We start from the raw sequence: 14,415 nt of genomic DNA on the forward strand, positions 1-14,415 counted from the left end.
CTCACTAAGATTAATTTAACAATTCCCGTGTGGCTGCTACACATTTGGTTGAACTGGACGTTAATCATGTCGTTTCCTAAATAATATTTTCTTAAATATTATTATTTGAAAAAATAAATAAATAAAAACAGTCGGTATTGGGATACAGATAAATGTGTTTGTAAACTGAAAGGGCCCACGCCCATGGATGTATTCCCACTCTCGCACGCAAGCGCAGTGACACTCCTTCTGTCAAACATGGCTGTTCTTTGGAAGGAGGAAAAATGCTGAATTGTGTTGGAATTTCTCTGAAAAAGCAGCAGACATGGCTAGGTTGGCTGACTATTTCACTGTCGTCGGATACGACCAGGAGAAAGCCGGTAAGTTGTTTGCGGTCGCGGACTGAGCGGAGCTCCGCTGATCCAGGCCTTGTGTCTATGTGTATGATGATGTTGATGCTACATAGCGTTAGCCACATGGCTAAGGCGAGACTGGGAAACACTTTCTTTTTCTCCCATTAGCAGGCCAGATGTCAGAAACCACACGGAGGGGCGTGGGTTCACACATCGTGTTAAATCAGTGCAAGGTGGTTGTTCTTAAGCGAAGGATGTGATATTTGACTCGGATCAAGTGAAACTTTTTCTATGGGTTTAAAATCTGTCACATCCTGTCCTGTTGATCCAGCGCCCGTTAACGGGAAAGCTGTCTGCTTCGATTTGGCCATATAAGTTAAAGTCTGGCTCCTCCCTTATCTATTTGTTCAGTGAGTCAAACTAGGGCATGATTATTGATAACCCGTTTGTAGTTTTCTAGCGTAATGCTATGTTTGCTATGCTGGATCTATTTTTATCCGCTGCAGTCCTGTCATTTATTGTATGTCATTTTTCAGTGGCGCCACAAAGGGGGTCGCAGGGGACTAAAGAACCCTTTAGGTTTGTCTGCCCTCTCCTCTCCATTGAGACACCAGGCAGCCTTGAAAGGATAATATGATTTTAATATCAATTTAAGAAACAACAGAATTCATGGAGGTACATTATAAGAACATCCAAAATACTTGTTGGTCATAGTAAATGTCACCAGAAGGAGCATTGATTAAATGTTTAAATGTTTGACTTAAATTACATTGAGACCTGTTGTAAGTTTTGTCCCACCGTCACAAAAACATTCAACACTGTTTTGATATCCTCATGAATTGTTCAGCAGAAAGTTTACCAAACATTCTCCATTCTTTGGGAAGTTAAAATAAAAGCCTCATTTTTGGTAAAAAAAAAAATATTATTATAAGGCATACTTATTACAGTAGAATATATGGAGATAATGTTTTGCTTTGAAACATAAATACATTTTGTCTTTTTTTTTTTTTTTTCGAGAAACAAAAATTAGGATTTAAACTATTTCCATGTATGGCATCTGGATATTTTGGGAGCTAAGAAGCCATGTACATTTGCATCAATAAGGTAATTTTTGTTACATAGATATCTTAAATTAATTCACAGATACTTAAGTTGATTGATCTCTATAAAACAAAGTTTTGTTTAACTAAAAGTAATGGTAGTAAATAGGCAATAATTATTATCGGTATTCTTACTTTACGTTTGCCTTGGATTTGCTGATAGTAACATTCCCACTGCTAGTCCTAAATTAGTCAGTCTTAAATAAACAAAAGTTATGCATTATTTTCATTTGTAAGCTTCTTCCACCATTTTCTACATCAGTTTGGAGAATTTGTGTATTCCAGTATTTTTCACATCTTTTGCATCTACACAGAGAGACTGAGTTCACCAAATATATTTTCTTGTATACTACTGTTGTTCTCAGGGTAAGACGATGTTTGTAAGACAGTAAGCAATCTAACCAGGGTCATAACTAGTCACCCCATTAAACACTTTTTGGATGCTCCCTTGATTATTGATTTATTTCTGTTTGCGTGAACAGAAATGTCTGCAGTGTTGCACTGCTGCAACAAAAAGCTGTTCTAGAGCTAAAGTTTTACTCTCTCTGCTGGAGGTTGGCAGGGTGAACAGGAAGCCCCTCATGCTTACACTTACATGTTATTTCTCAAGTACAGCCTCACATTCCTTTCTTCGAAAGACAGGAAGCAGCTTTGCTCACATTGAATCATTCATAGATAAATAGATTAAAACTTTTATTTTCTATTGGCACAGTTCTCAAGTTAGGGCTGCTCATTTAGTAAATTGTCTTAAACAGCTTAAAGCTTTGCTGTTTATTGCCAAAATGTTGTCTGCAGAAAGTAAAGACATTGGATTGATTTGCTCAGCTTCTTACAGTGGCACCTGTTCAGCTTCATGTCTGCTCTGGCCTCGTTGAATGCGCTGTCGCCTCGCTATGCTGCACACGTTAGGTAAACAGTACCTTTCATTGGCTGTGTGCATCCCAGCATCCACTTAGATAAGGATGTGCTCAAGAGATAGATTGTTCCCTGTGTTACTAGAAAAATGTAACTAGATTAAAATTTAGACAATTTAAAGAAGAGATGGGGATGTTGATTTTTGTCTTCTCTGCACTCTCAACTAAAGATCAACTTAGTGGAGTTCTGTCATCAAGGATCAAAGTTGATAAGGGATCTGAATCTCCTCCTGAAGAATAATAGCATTCCCTGGCTCTTTACAGGATATGTGTGTTTGCTGTTATGTATTTTCTCAGAGTAGTTGCTGTTTTGGCTCAAAGTTGCAACGATGCTTTGCGTGTTAAGAAAAAAATCAGATAAGTTTGAAAATGTCTCAAATGCATGCCTTATTGAAGCCTTGCACGTTTCAGTGATGCAGAGTTGTTCGTCTAGACTCTAGACAACAGACTTCTCTTTCATCTGGCCCAACTTGCTCGTAAGCTTAAATCAGTAGTCCCTACGTGGCTCATCACTGAGCCTGCTGTTCCATCCTGACTTCTGCTCCACTGGCCTGACCCAGTTCTCACATTTGGATCGCTGTGAATAGGGCTTAAGGTTGCAATCTGTTCACAGTCGGAGGAAACGGTTCACACCTTTTGTGGTGATGAAGATTCTCGCCACCTGTCACAAGATGTTGTGTGAGTAAAAAATAAAGGCACACACAGAAGAGATGGTGTAAAAGTCTACAAACAAGTGTGGTTGTAATCGAAAAAGTATAGACCCATTTTAATATTTCTATTGTTCTCCTCCTTGTCTCTTTGCAATGAACATAAATCCACAGCGTGCATCTCCAGAAATATTTCTGTGCCCCAAAAATGAATGAATGAATAATATGTGAAACAAAATGCTGTGTTGAACATAGTAAAGAGGAATATGATCAGTGAGGTGGGATTACTGTGAAATCGGCGCAGTGTCCTTCCCACTTGGAATAGTTTCCACAAGAAATGTTGGAAAACTCTTCAGAACCCACACTGTACTCTGCATTTTTCCCTTTTGCAACGGGGAGTTGTTTTTCTGTACTGGCATAACTTTTTATATAGTCTGGCAAACTGTTTCCTGAAAATTGTAATTTTCCAAGTAAAAAAAAAATCAGACCAGCTTATTTTCTAACAGTTTATTTGGAGGAAATCAGCACTGTTTTATTGACTCAAACTGCTCATTAAATACACTTTACAGATGTTGTGGACCGTCTCAGCTTTTTGGAATTTCATTGTCAAGCTCTTTTGGTCTCAACTTACTTATGTAACGCAGCAGAATTTTCAAAAAAATATTATGAAATTCAAATATCAAATAAGCAAAAAAAAAACAAACAAAAAAAACATCCATAAGCAGCAGCTGTGTGGAATGGGATGTGTGCATGTTAAGATGTCGATTTGAAAGTGTCAGATGTGGTGTTGCTTCCCAGTGTGCTTGCACATCAGTAAGTGTCCTTCAGAGCATTATTGTAATAGTCGTACCAACAGTGAGTTCATGCAAGGTCTCGACCTTCAGAACTGTGAAGAATGAATTGAGTGTCTGTTCAAACTTCTCAAAGAGAGTTATTGTTTTGTTTTTTCTAGCTGGCTAATTTGGCACACCCACATGGGAAGTGCTTTTGCTTAAAAAGAAACCTATACATAAACTAAAAGTTCATGGTTCATGTTTTTATCTGCCACTTTTGCTCACTTGTTTCATATTGATGTGATTAATAAATGTTATGGACACATCATAATTATATTATTGCTTTTGTGGCTTGTTATGATGTCTGGCTCTGCAGACTTGTTTGCAGTACAAGCTCCCGTTGATCTGCTCTGGTGGGGGAGCCATAGTTTTATGACCCGTATCTTTTGTATTAGCTTAAATTATGTATGACTCTCAGTCTGTTGGCTTCGTTCTGACATAATAAATAGTCTGTTTAGTTCTGCAGCCTGCTCACTTTATCTGCATTGCATAGACCTGATGAAATAATTAGATATTTATTGTATGATCCTTTGCCGATTGCTTCAAGAAATATTTTTTTGACATTGAGATAAGCTAATACTTTTGGATTTGAGAAAATATGCAAAGCGCCAACGTCTGATATCATTTTAATCACTATGTCTTAAAGCTATGTTATTGTGCTGAGGGGGCCAAAAATGATACATTAAATAAAAAAGTTTCAAACTCGGTTAAATGGTCTCTTAAAGTAAACATTGCTCAGGTACTGTTAGCTCTTTTAACAGCTGGAGACTTCATTGTTCCGACATTGAATCATCAAGGGCTGCCATGTGTTATTGTTGGCTGTCTGAATTATTATATATTTAAATAAATTTGTGTAGTTTGTCTTGCTTTTATCTGTAATAACATAAACATAATGAAAGTGGGGCTTTCTCAGTGCTTATTAGTTGAGGTTTAACCTCTTGAAAAAAATGAATTGTGCAATCCTCTTGAGGAAAATTCACATTTTTAGCTTTTTGACAATTTACGGACTTATTTCACCCAACACATTATAAGCCACTTTTCTCAGTTTTCCAATGTGGTTAGATATAGATTGCAGTGTCCATCCATTTATTTAACCCTTTAACTGTCACCCCAAATACTGTCACATGCAAGTCAATGGGGACACCGGCGTCCTCATGGCAGTTAAAGGGTTTTAAGAATGTAGTAAACAACATGCTATAGTCATGATTTGGAGAGGAAAGTCAAGGCTAATCACCTTTCTTACCCTGCAAATGTCATATTTTCTCTTTTCCCATGTGCATGCATTGTATAAATAGCTGTTGTTGATGGATATCTGTTAACAAATTGACAGATTCATGGAAAGTTCAGTGCTTGATATGGGCAGTTTTGAAATTTGTAGACATTTGAAATAACAGATTGGGATGCATGTGTATTTCAGATTACCGTACTGTCTCTTTGTTCAGCATTTGTTCTGCAAGTTACTTTCAAGTGGCACTCTTTTCATTTTACCTCAATTTACAGATACATTGTAATGAATTAGAATATTCACTGAAAAGTTATTTCAATTTAGGTGTGTAATATGTGCTCAGTGTCAAGTGTTTTTCTTTGCAAGCATATTTGTCTGTTGCATGAAGCATGATATTCTTCCAAGATGTCAATAACAACCCATACAGTCCATACATACAAATAAATCAGACCATAATTTAGGGTTGCAAAATATTCTAGAAAATTATTGTAATTCTGGCATTGCTACATGCAGTACACATATATATTGCAAAAAACTACAGAAGGCAACTAGTGTTAGCTAATTATTAAAGTATCCTCCATTCAGGTTCTCCATTGTGAGCCATTGTGTCACAATAAATATCAGTTTAGCAGTTAAACAGTTTAACATTTAAAACTGCTGGACACTATCTAGAAACAAGTGCTAAAAAAAAACTACACTGGATAGACTACCCCATTATCTGGAATATATGTTTGCTATAAACTCAAATTACAAAAACATCAAGACTTTAAACAAATTGCATCTACTTATTGCAAGTCCTATCATTACTGCAACATTCCCCAACATTATTGCAAGTTCTCTTTATTTTGTGAACATAAATGAAGTTATGTGTAGTAAAATAAAATGGGAGAGGGAAAAGTACTGAACATGTGAAGTAAAGGAGGTACAAAAATTCATGGAAAATTATGACAGCAACTGAAATCTTTCAGGAATTGGAACACAATCCAGCCACTTAGCGCAAATTAATAGCAGCAGGTTCTGTCCTGTGTCAGTGTTTCCCAACTCTGTTCCACAAGCCACACTGCATGTGTCCTTGTTTTAACAGGCCTGATTCAGATCACTGCACTTCAGCAAAAGCTTGTTAATCAGCCATCAATTGAAATCAGGTGGGTTGAAGCAAGGAAACACCTAAAACTTGCTGGGGAGCGTGTCTCTAGGACCGGGGTTGGGAAACACTGGTCTATAAAATGGTGCCTTATTACCAAGGTGTTGCATAAGAAACATCTCATAATTGGCAAAGCCAATTAGCATTCTCAAAACTTTCGTAACTTGTTGTGCAAAACACTGGCGGCATTGGTTACCAAGGAAGGTTTCAGTGAAAACTGCTGGGGGCATCTTCTGAAAGTGGAAAGAAAACCATGACACCATATCCTGACCATAACCAGCAACTCCCTACAGGGTTTCAGACAGAGGATTGAAAATCAGAAGAGTTGCCAAAGACCCAAGGACCACTTGAGTAGAGCTTTGGAAAGACCTGGATTTAGCAGGTACACTCTATGTTTAGAGCTCAGAAGGCCCTTCATAGCTGCTCATGACCACCATATCAAAAGTAATGTTTGGAAGTGTGAACATCATGGAGTTTAACTTTCTTCACAATAAGACACTAAAATTAAAATAAAGTACCAGGGATAAATGTACGGACACATTTTTGATTAAAATCTACTTCCGTTAACCAGGATAATTAAGATAAATTAAGAGTTTACCTTTCAGCAAGTGATGGTCACATACACGAAGCTGGGGAAACTCAAATGGTGACAGAAAATAAAGGGAGAGAGACGCGACTAAAATGGTTCAGCCGATCACCTGACCTAAATCCATAGATCAACTATAGTAAGAACTAAAGCTCAGAATTAAAAGAAAGGGCTGCAAAGACCTTGCAATTTGAAAAGTGTTGATGTGAAAGAAAAGGCCAGTGGCCTGGGCAATGCAGGCCACTAGGTTCTCCATACATGAAGTATCTTGAAGTTGTCATCTCCAAGAAAGGCTCATCTACTAAATAATTAATTTTCAGCTTCTGTGTATATCTGTGTATGTGTGGACTAGAAGGGTCATCACCACCCTTTGGTGAGAATTTATTGCCATTGGCCCCTTAAGAAAAATATTTACTTAGTATATTAGTTATATGTTTAATACTGATTGTACTTTTCTGTTTCAAGCATTTAAATAGGTTTGATGCATCATAGAGTTAATGCCTTTATTCGCTGTGTTTTGTAGTTTGGATTCAGGCTTTTTGGTGAGAAACAGAATACAGTGGAGCAGTTTGTTCCTCTTTGTTTAGGCCAAATTGATACGAAAGTCCACAAACTTCTTTTACTTTAGTCACATCTGTCAACAAAGTACAGTACAACCAGAACATGGTGGTGTTTGTGGTAATGCAAATTAATCCAAAGTTCATTGGAGGAAACATTTCAGTCCTAATAATTGTAGAAGTGGAATATGACATTCAGGATGCTGAAAGAAGCATTTTCCAAGGTTTTGCATCATTTGTTCAACCAGTCACTCTGACCTTTTTATTGTTCCAATGGGTTTTCTGTGCAACAATATCTAGATCTTGATAACTATTCCAGAATGAAATCTGAATAGACTCACCCTGATGTGTTTTGGTTTTCCTCATGCGTTTGACCGGGGCACGACTTCACAGTTCTGTCATGGTTTTTACATATTTGACCTGCAGTTGTAATTCGAAGCCTTGAAGCTTCCTGATAGTTATGATGTCATCACTTAGTTAATCTCCAGTACCATTTTCCATGCAAACGATGCTCAGTTTCATCCTTTGCATATCATTTAGTGGACAGTCAGTTTGGTTTTCTGATTATCATTACAAGTGAGTCCAAATGGGTTTCCCCGCAATGAATCAGATGCTTACAATTGCTCGTAATACTAAATTGAAAAATTTACCCACTTCAGTTTTTCTTACATTCATCTCAACCCACGTTTTTTTTTCAGAACCAGAAAGTCCAACAGAACAAATTGCTAAATCAGTGTCGGAAATAAATTTACACAGATTCCTTTTTGAAGGATTTTCTCTTTATGTTCAATCAATCTTAATATTCTAGGATCTAAAAAATGTGGAGAGGCAATATCTGTCAATTTGTTCCAGCATAGTTCACCTGTGTGCATAACTGGGCCAAAATCAGGTTAGGGGCTGACGTCTGTATTGCGTAAACTGGCAGAGTCCACTGGGGTCCTGTCCATATATAGTGAAGAGGCGATGTCGGCTGACTTAATCAACCACAACAGCTGTTAGATAAATCAGGAAGATAAACTGAATTTTTTTTTTCTTTTACTGCTATAATCAAGAAAGATGAAGAACTTTTTCTCTGTGGGTTTTTCACTTGCGCTTGAAAATGTGCAACATCACGCAATTCAGAAATAAATTATTAGTTTTATTCAGCCTGAGTCAAATATGTGTGTGTTGACTCGTTCTGTCAGTAGAGCTCTATTCTTCAACTTTGTCCAAGTCAGAAAATAAGAAGCACAATTGAAAGCACCTGTTGAAGATGTCTTCATATTAATGCTAAGACTCTCAAACACGAATCAGATTTTTAAAAATTTTATGTGATATTAAGTATACAGCTAAAAACATTGTCAGAAACATTTATGTGGTTTTCTTGTCGTCTTATTTGCACTGCTTAATTGTACCAAGCCGTTCTATATCCTATCAAGCTGGATTTCATTTTCTTTTTAAACATTTGTCATGGCCTTCAACAAGTTTTGTTCTTGTTGTTTCTGTATCTTCTGCCCATAAGAGGAATAAATAAGCAGGATAATTTTTTTTGCACTTCATTCCCCTTTGTTTCTTGCTGGCGGATGTGCAAATTGGCATGCTTCTTTTTCAGGTCTGGATTCCATTATCCTCACTTATGGGGGTTCTTTATAGTTATCATGGGGGTAGTGTTTGAAAGCGGGGCTTGTTTTAATACACGAGTGCAGGCTTGTGGAATGTGAGGAATTTTGTCATTTAGTTTCATCTGTGGTTGAAAATTAGAACAGGGAGCACTCAGTCCATATGTTTTTAATTAGAGGAGCTGCAAAGAGCCAAAACATGCAATGGTCAGACAGATTGGTGTCCTGTTATCACCGTGTTATATTTGGACACGTTCCACTTGACTAATCTGATGAGCAAAACAAGACCAACAGTGCCGTGAATAGCAATTTTCAGATTTCTGCTTTTTTTTTTTTTTTTTTTAGCTTTTTTTTTTTTTTTAGCTTTTTTGTCATTGTAATAATTTTTCAGATAATAAAACACAATTTAGTATCACACATAGATGACCAAAGTATATGCAGAATGACGTTTTCAGATCAAATAGTTAAAATGATCACAGCACTTACACAAGCTTTCCTAATGGAGGAAAAAGTATTTGCTGTGACAGGAAATCTGTTTATCCGCCGACATTGGTGGTTATGCTAATTAGCTTGAGGATTGTGGGAATGGAGCTATAGTGCAGCAGAGCAAGCGACAGGGTGTGAGCAGTGCATACATGAGCATGATTGACAGTACTAAGACCCTCCTCCTGGCTCTGACTGGTTGTTTCAGACTCAACGTCGTGTATTTCTGCAGGATGACAGGGAGAAGGCAGAGGAGCTGGATTTATTATTTATTATTCCACAGATTAACTTATATTATACCGTCATGACATGGTGACATTTTTAACAAATATGTAAATAGAATATTTTTTTTATAAAAGTCATCTACTGCACTTTAAGACAAAATTACTTTAAAAAATGATGGAGGGTTAAAAAATATGGATTATAATGAATTTTTTCTTTTCTTTTATACCTCTAAAACTTTTGCGTTACCTCATAAAACTTTTGCGTTCCTCAAAAAACTTTTGCGTTCCCTCGCAAAACTGTACTGATCAGTTGTGCGGCATAATTGAATACTGTAAGACTTTCTTACGGTGGCCGCCGTACTTTCTGATTTAATGTAAGGTTATGTAAGGTTTTTCCATGAATGTTAATATCTCGTTGTGAAATATCTGAAGTTTTATATCTTTCTTTAGAATACAAAGGCACCACAAACCTGTTATATAAACAGAAACCTTCCGTAAGTAGGAAAGAAATATAAATACTGTACATCCAAACTATATTTCTGAGTTATTATCGCGGCGTAATAAGTCATCTGACAGTTTTGATTGTGTCTCTGTTGTGTTGGTTAGCTAAATGGTTTAAAGAGCTGCTTTTATGTTCAGTTCCATCTCAACCTTAACAGACATAAATATGCGGTGAATGAATCGATTTTCAATCAGTTTTTTGCACCAAAGACTTCATAATAATAAACACGTTTTATTATTAAAAACACAGCAAACTAATTATGGTAAAGGGCCGTATTGGGTTAACTCGGGGAATCTCATCTGTCCGTGTATCAATTAGCTCCAAACCACTTCTTTGTTCTGTCACATTTATCGATTTATTCCATTTTGATTATTATGCTCCAGACTTTGCAAGGACTGACCAACCCGCTCACCGTTTCCTCATACACACAAACCAGCAGGCCAGTAAGCTTCCCATTCATACTTGATGACGTCACTCCCACACCCACCACCTAAGTGTCAAAGTCGCGTGCATGCCAAAATGTACATTCATATGGCTCTTACAGAGCCTACGTGAAAACGTGTTTATTATTATGAAGTCTTTGGTGCAAAAAACTGATTGAAAATCGATTTATTTACTGCATGTTTATGTCTGTTAGGGTTGAGATGGAACTGAACATAAAAGCAGCTCTTTAAACCATTTAGCTAACCAACACAACAGCGACACAATCAAAACTGTCAGATGACTTATTACGCCGCGATAATAACTCAGAAATATAGTTTGGATGTACAGTATTTATATTTCTTTACGGAAGGTTTCTGTTTATATCATAGGTTTGTGGTGCCTTTGCATTCTAAAGAAAGATATAACACTTCAGATATTTCACAACGAGATATTAACATTCATGGAAAAACCTTACATAACCTTATATTAAATCTGCCACCGTAAGAAAGACTTACAGTATTCTAACTGATCAGTACAGTTTTATGAGGAACGCAAAAATTTTTGCGAGGGAACGCAAAAGGTTTTGCGAGGTAACGCAAAAGTATTGCGAGGGAACGCAAAAGTTTTGCGAGGTAACGCAAAAGTATTGCGAGGGAACGCAAATGAAAAAAAAATCCCCATGTCCCCTAGGGGGCTCCGTAATAATTAAAACCTTCCTGAATTTGCTCGGAAAGTTTAGTTTTTCATTTTTTGAAAAATTTTTTTTTTTTTTTTTTTTTTTACTTTGAATTGGAATTTTTTGCAAACTTTCAGAATCCAGGATTCCCTTAGATTAACTACAATTGTTCTTTGCATCCCAGTTGCTGAATTTTCTTCAGTTCATGCCACCTTGTGTTAAAGCGTTCTTGGAGCTTTGTTATCTAGCTTTCGCCAGCCTAGTTGAGCCTCTTACTAAAATGAAATGTTTTTTTGTTTGCAGGTTTTTGTTTCTGTGTGAATCTAAATATTTGAGTTGACCGAAAGTGTGAGCACGGGAATGTATGTACACTATTAAACCAAGGGGATCACAAACCTTAGGCCTTCGTAGTGATTGATGATTCGCCCTCCCATGTGGAGTTCTAGGTTTCAAGGACCTGTTGACAGCAGGCCTGAGGTGCCGGATGGCTGCAGTCCCGAGACCTTGTTTCATTCTCTTGATGTGTAGCTGCTCAATTTCCAGTTGTTGTGGCGACTCTGCTTTCCATCTGTGTTGTATCTAATCTCTGTTCATACTGTAAGACGTGGACTTCATAAGGAATCTTTTCGGAGATTGCTGCATCATGGCTTGAGTTATGAGTGCTAAAAAGGTCTCAGCGGCCAAGCATTCAGCGCCAACAGTGGATATGTAACACTTGCCATGGTGTCATGATTTATGTCTAAAAAACCTTGACCAGTGCTAAGGCCTGGCAAGGTTGCACTTGGACATTTACTTAAGAGGCTGATGTTGCAAAAATTAAATGAAGGGTAGATTTTTCAAGCAAGAATTTGTACAAAACTTACCAACATATTAACTTTTTTAGTAATCGGCAACCTGCAATTGTTAGTCTTGCAATGACATAAATATAGCTTTTAGAAATATTCGATTTTCCAACTGGCCAATTATATTATTGATATTCATAGGGTTAATGCCCAATACTTGATAGGTGATATTATCCAAAATAGTCCAAGGACTAAGCAAATGTAATATCCAACCAGTAATCTTGCAATAATGATTGTTATTTGATATATTGTGAGGCTCTAATATATCAATCTGAAATCACATAATGCTAGATCTCGGATTTGTGAGCAGCGCAGCAAGATGCTATAGGAAATTATATATATTTATATTTTTTTAAATCCCCTCCTCTGGTAGCAGAACAGCAGCTTTCTGTTGTCATTGCGGTTCCTCCAAACATTTCCAGCAAAACAATAAATTAGCTAAATTTGTTTTTCCTTTTTTGTCTTTCAATCACCATACACAACTGACTGATTAGGAGATGGCTTTTTCTTCTCTCTTGGGGCAATGTGTGTTTTTCCAAGTGTTATTAAGTCAAAATAACATAGGATTGATGCATCACATGCCTTTACTCGCTGTGTTTTGTCATTTGGATTCAGGCTTTTTGGTGAAAACAGAATACAGTGGAGCAGTTTGTTCCTCTTTGTTTAGGCCAAATTGATACGAAGGGGAAGTCCACGGACTTCTTTTACTTTAGTCACATCTGTCAACAAGGTACAGTACAACCAGAACACGATGGTGTTTGTGGTAATGCAAATTAATCCAAAGTTCATTGCAGGAAACATTTCAGTCCTAATAATTGTAGAAGTGGAATATGACATTCAGGATTCTGAAAGAAGCATTTTCCAAGGTTTTGCATCATTTGTTCAACCAGTCACTCTGACCTTTTTATTGTTCCAATGGGTTTTCTGTGCAACAATATCTAGATCTTGATAACTATTTCAGAATGAAATCTGAATAGACTCACCCTCATGTGTTGTGGTTTTCCTCATGCGTTTGACCGGGGCACGACTTCACAGTTCTGTCATGGTTTTTACATATTTGACCTGCAGTTGTAATTCGAAGCCTTGAAGCTTCCTGATATTTATGGAGATCACTTAGTTAATCTCCAGGTCTGTCTGTAGTGTTTTTTGACTGGCAGAAGTCTGTATTGCTGGTTGCACATCCTTGGTTATCAGCTCAGTGTGATTAAATGGTGACAAATACCATTTAACTTGGGGATTTTTTTGGGAAGAGAACATCTAATGTCCAAAGCATCTACAAATAGGAACATGGTATTAACACAAGAAGCTCACTGCAAATAGTTTAGTGCTCATGTTATTTTCTTGACAGTTTCCCTCTCTCTTCCTGAAATAAACAGTTGTTACATCTCCAGTACAAATCTGATTGACTTTATTATTTAGTTCTAATAAAAAGGCTTTAGACTACAAATTTTCCTTGAATGCGTTATTCGCTGTTTTTATCTGACTGTTTTATTTTCTGTTATACTGGTGACTCAGATTTCATAGTTTGAAATCAGAATTTATAGTTTGCCTAAACAAAAATGCATTTACAGATCAAGTCATCTTGGTTAAATAAATTCTTTTATCGGCCACATGCATGCAGTTTCTGTCTGTAAGTGTCTCTTTGGGAGTCCGTTTTATTGCAATGAACAAAAATTGTTTCCATACTGACAGAGTGAGGAGAAGTGTATGATAACATCAAAATGAAGTTATTGAATTTTTTCTCCTAATTAGATAAATATCCTTTCAAATTGGCCTTCAACATTGCTAAATAAGAATGCTGTGGTAATACAGCAACCTCTAAATAGATATGTTGACATGAATTATGTATTTGTAATTTAGATGTAGGAGTTTTGCAAGCCCTGGCCATATGATGTGCATTGGGGATCGACTGCAGAGTTGATTTGGAGGCAAATATTTCAGGGTTCAAACCTCCAAATCTGAGATGTTAAATGTGAAGCTTATTACACCTGTTTCGATTGCCAGTTTAGTTGTTAACCGAACAGGGACATTTTTAAAGTTTTTGTTACCTAGATCTGAGCAGAGGTGTGTTTTACTGAGCAGATGAACTCATTATTTCTAATATTTTTTTGTATGCTAGCAAAGGTAGCAAGGTGTAGAAATTGGAGTCAAAAGATCAATGTTCAATTTGTGATTTTAAGGCTTTGGAATGAAGAAGTTGGTGTTTTTTTTCCTTTCTGTTTTTGTTTTGTGACTCATGATCTGCTTTGTATTAGTTCCAAGTCTTGGTCTTGACCACATTCCTTATGAAACATCTTGATATGCTCAGTCACACCCGCTTAAGTTATGT

At 36.8% G+C, this 14,415-nt stretch overlaps 1 protein-coding gene across 4 annotated transcripts in view; it reads left to right on the forward strand.

Moving 5' to 3' along the window:
* Positions 1-14,415, forward strand: part of sbf2 (SET binding factor 2) — a 112,607-nt gene that overhangs the window by 12,209 nt on the left and 85,983 nt on the right. For 2 of the 4 annotated variants that reach the window (XM_044135449.1, XM_044135458.1), the window contains exon 1: positions 183-359. The exons of the other annotated variants lie outside the window; for them this stretch is intronic. In XM_044135449.1, the coding sequence (XP_043991384.1) occupies positions 305-359 (55 nt within the window). In that variant the 5' untranslated portion in view covers positions 183-304. Of the gene's footprint in view, positions 1-182; positions 360-14,415 lie in introns of those variants that run through there. 4 annotated transcript variants of the gene reach the window in all.

This window comes from Gambusia affinis, linkage group LG02, assembly GCF_019740435.1.
Source record: "Gambusia affinis linkage group LG02, SWU_Gaff_1.0, whole genome shotgun sequence".
NCBI classification, from domain to species: Eukaryota; Metazoa; Chordata; class Actinopteri; order Cyprinodontiformes; family Poeciliidae; genus Gambusia; species Gambusia affinis.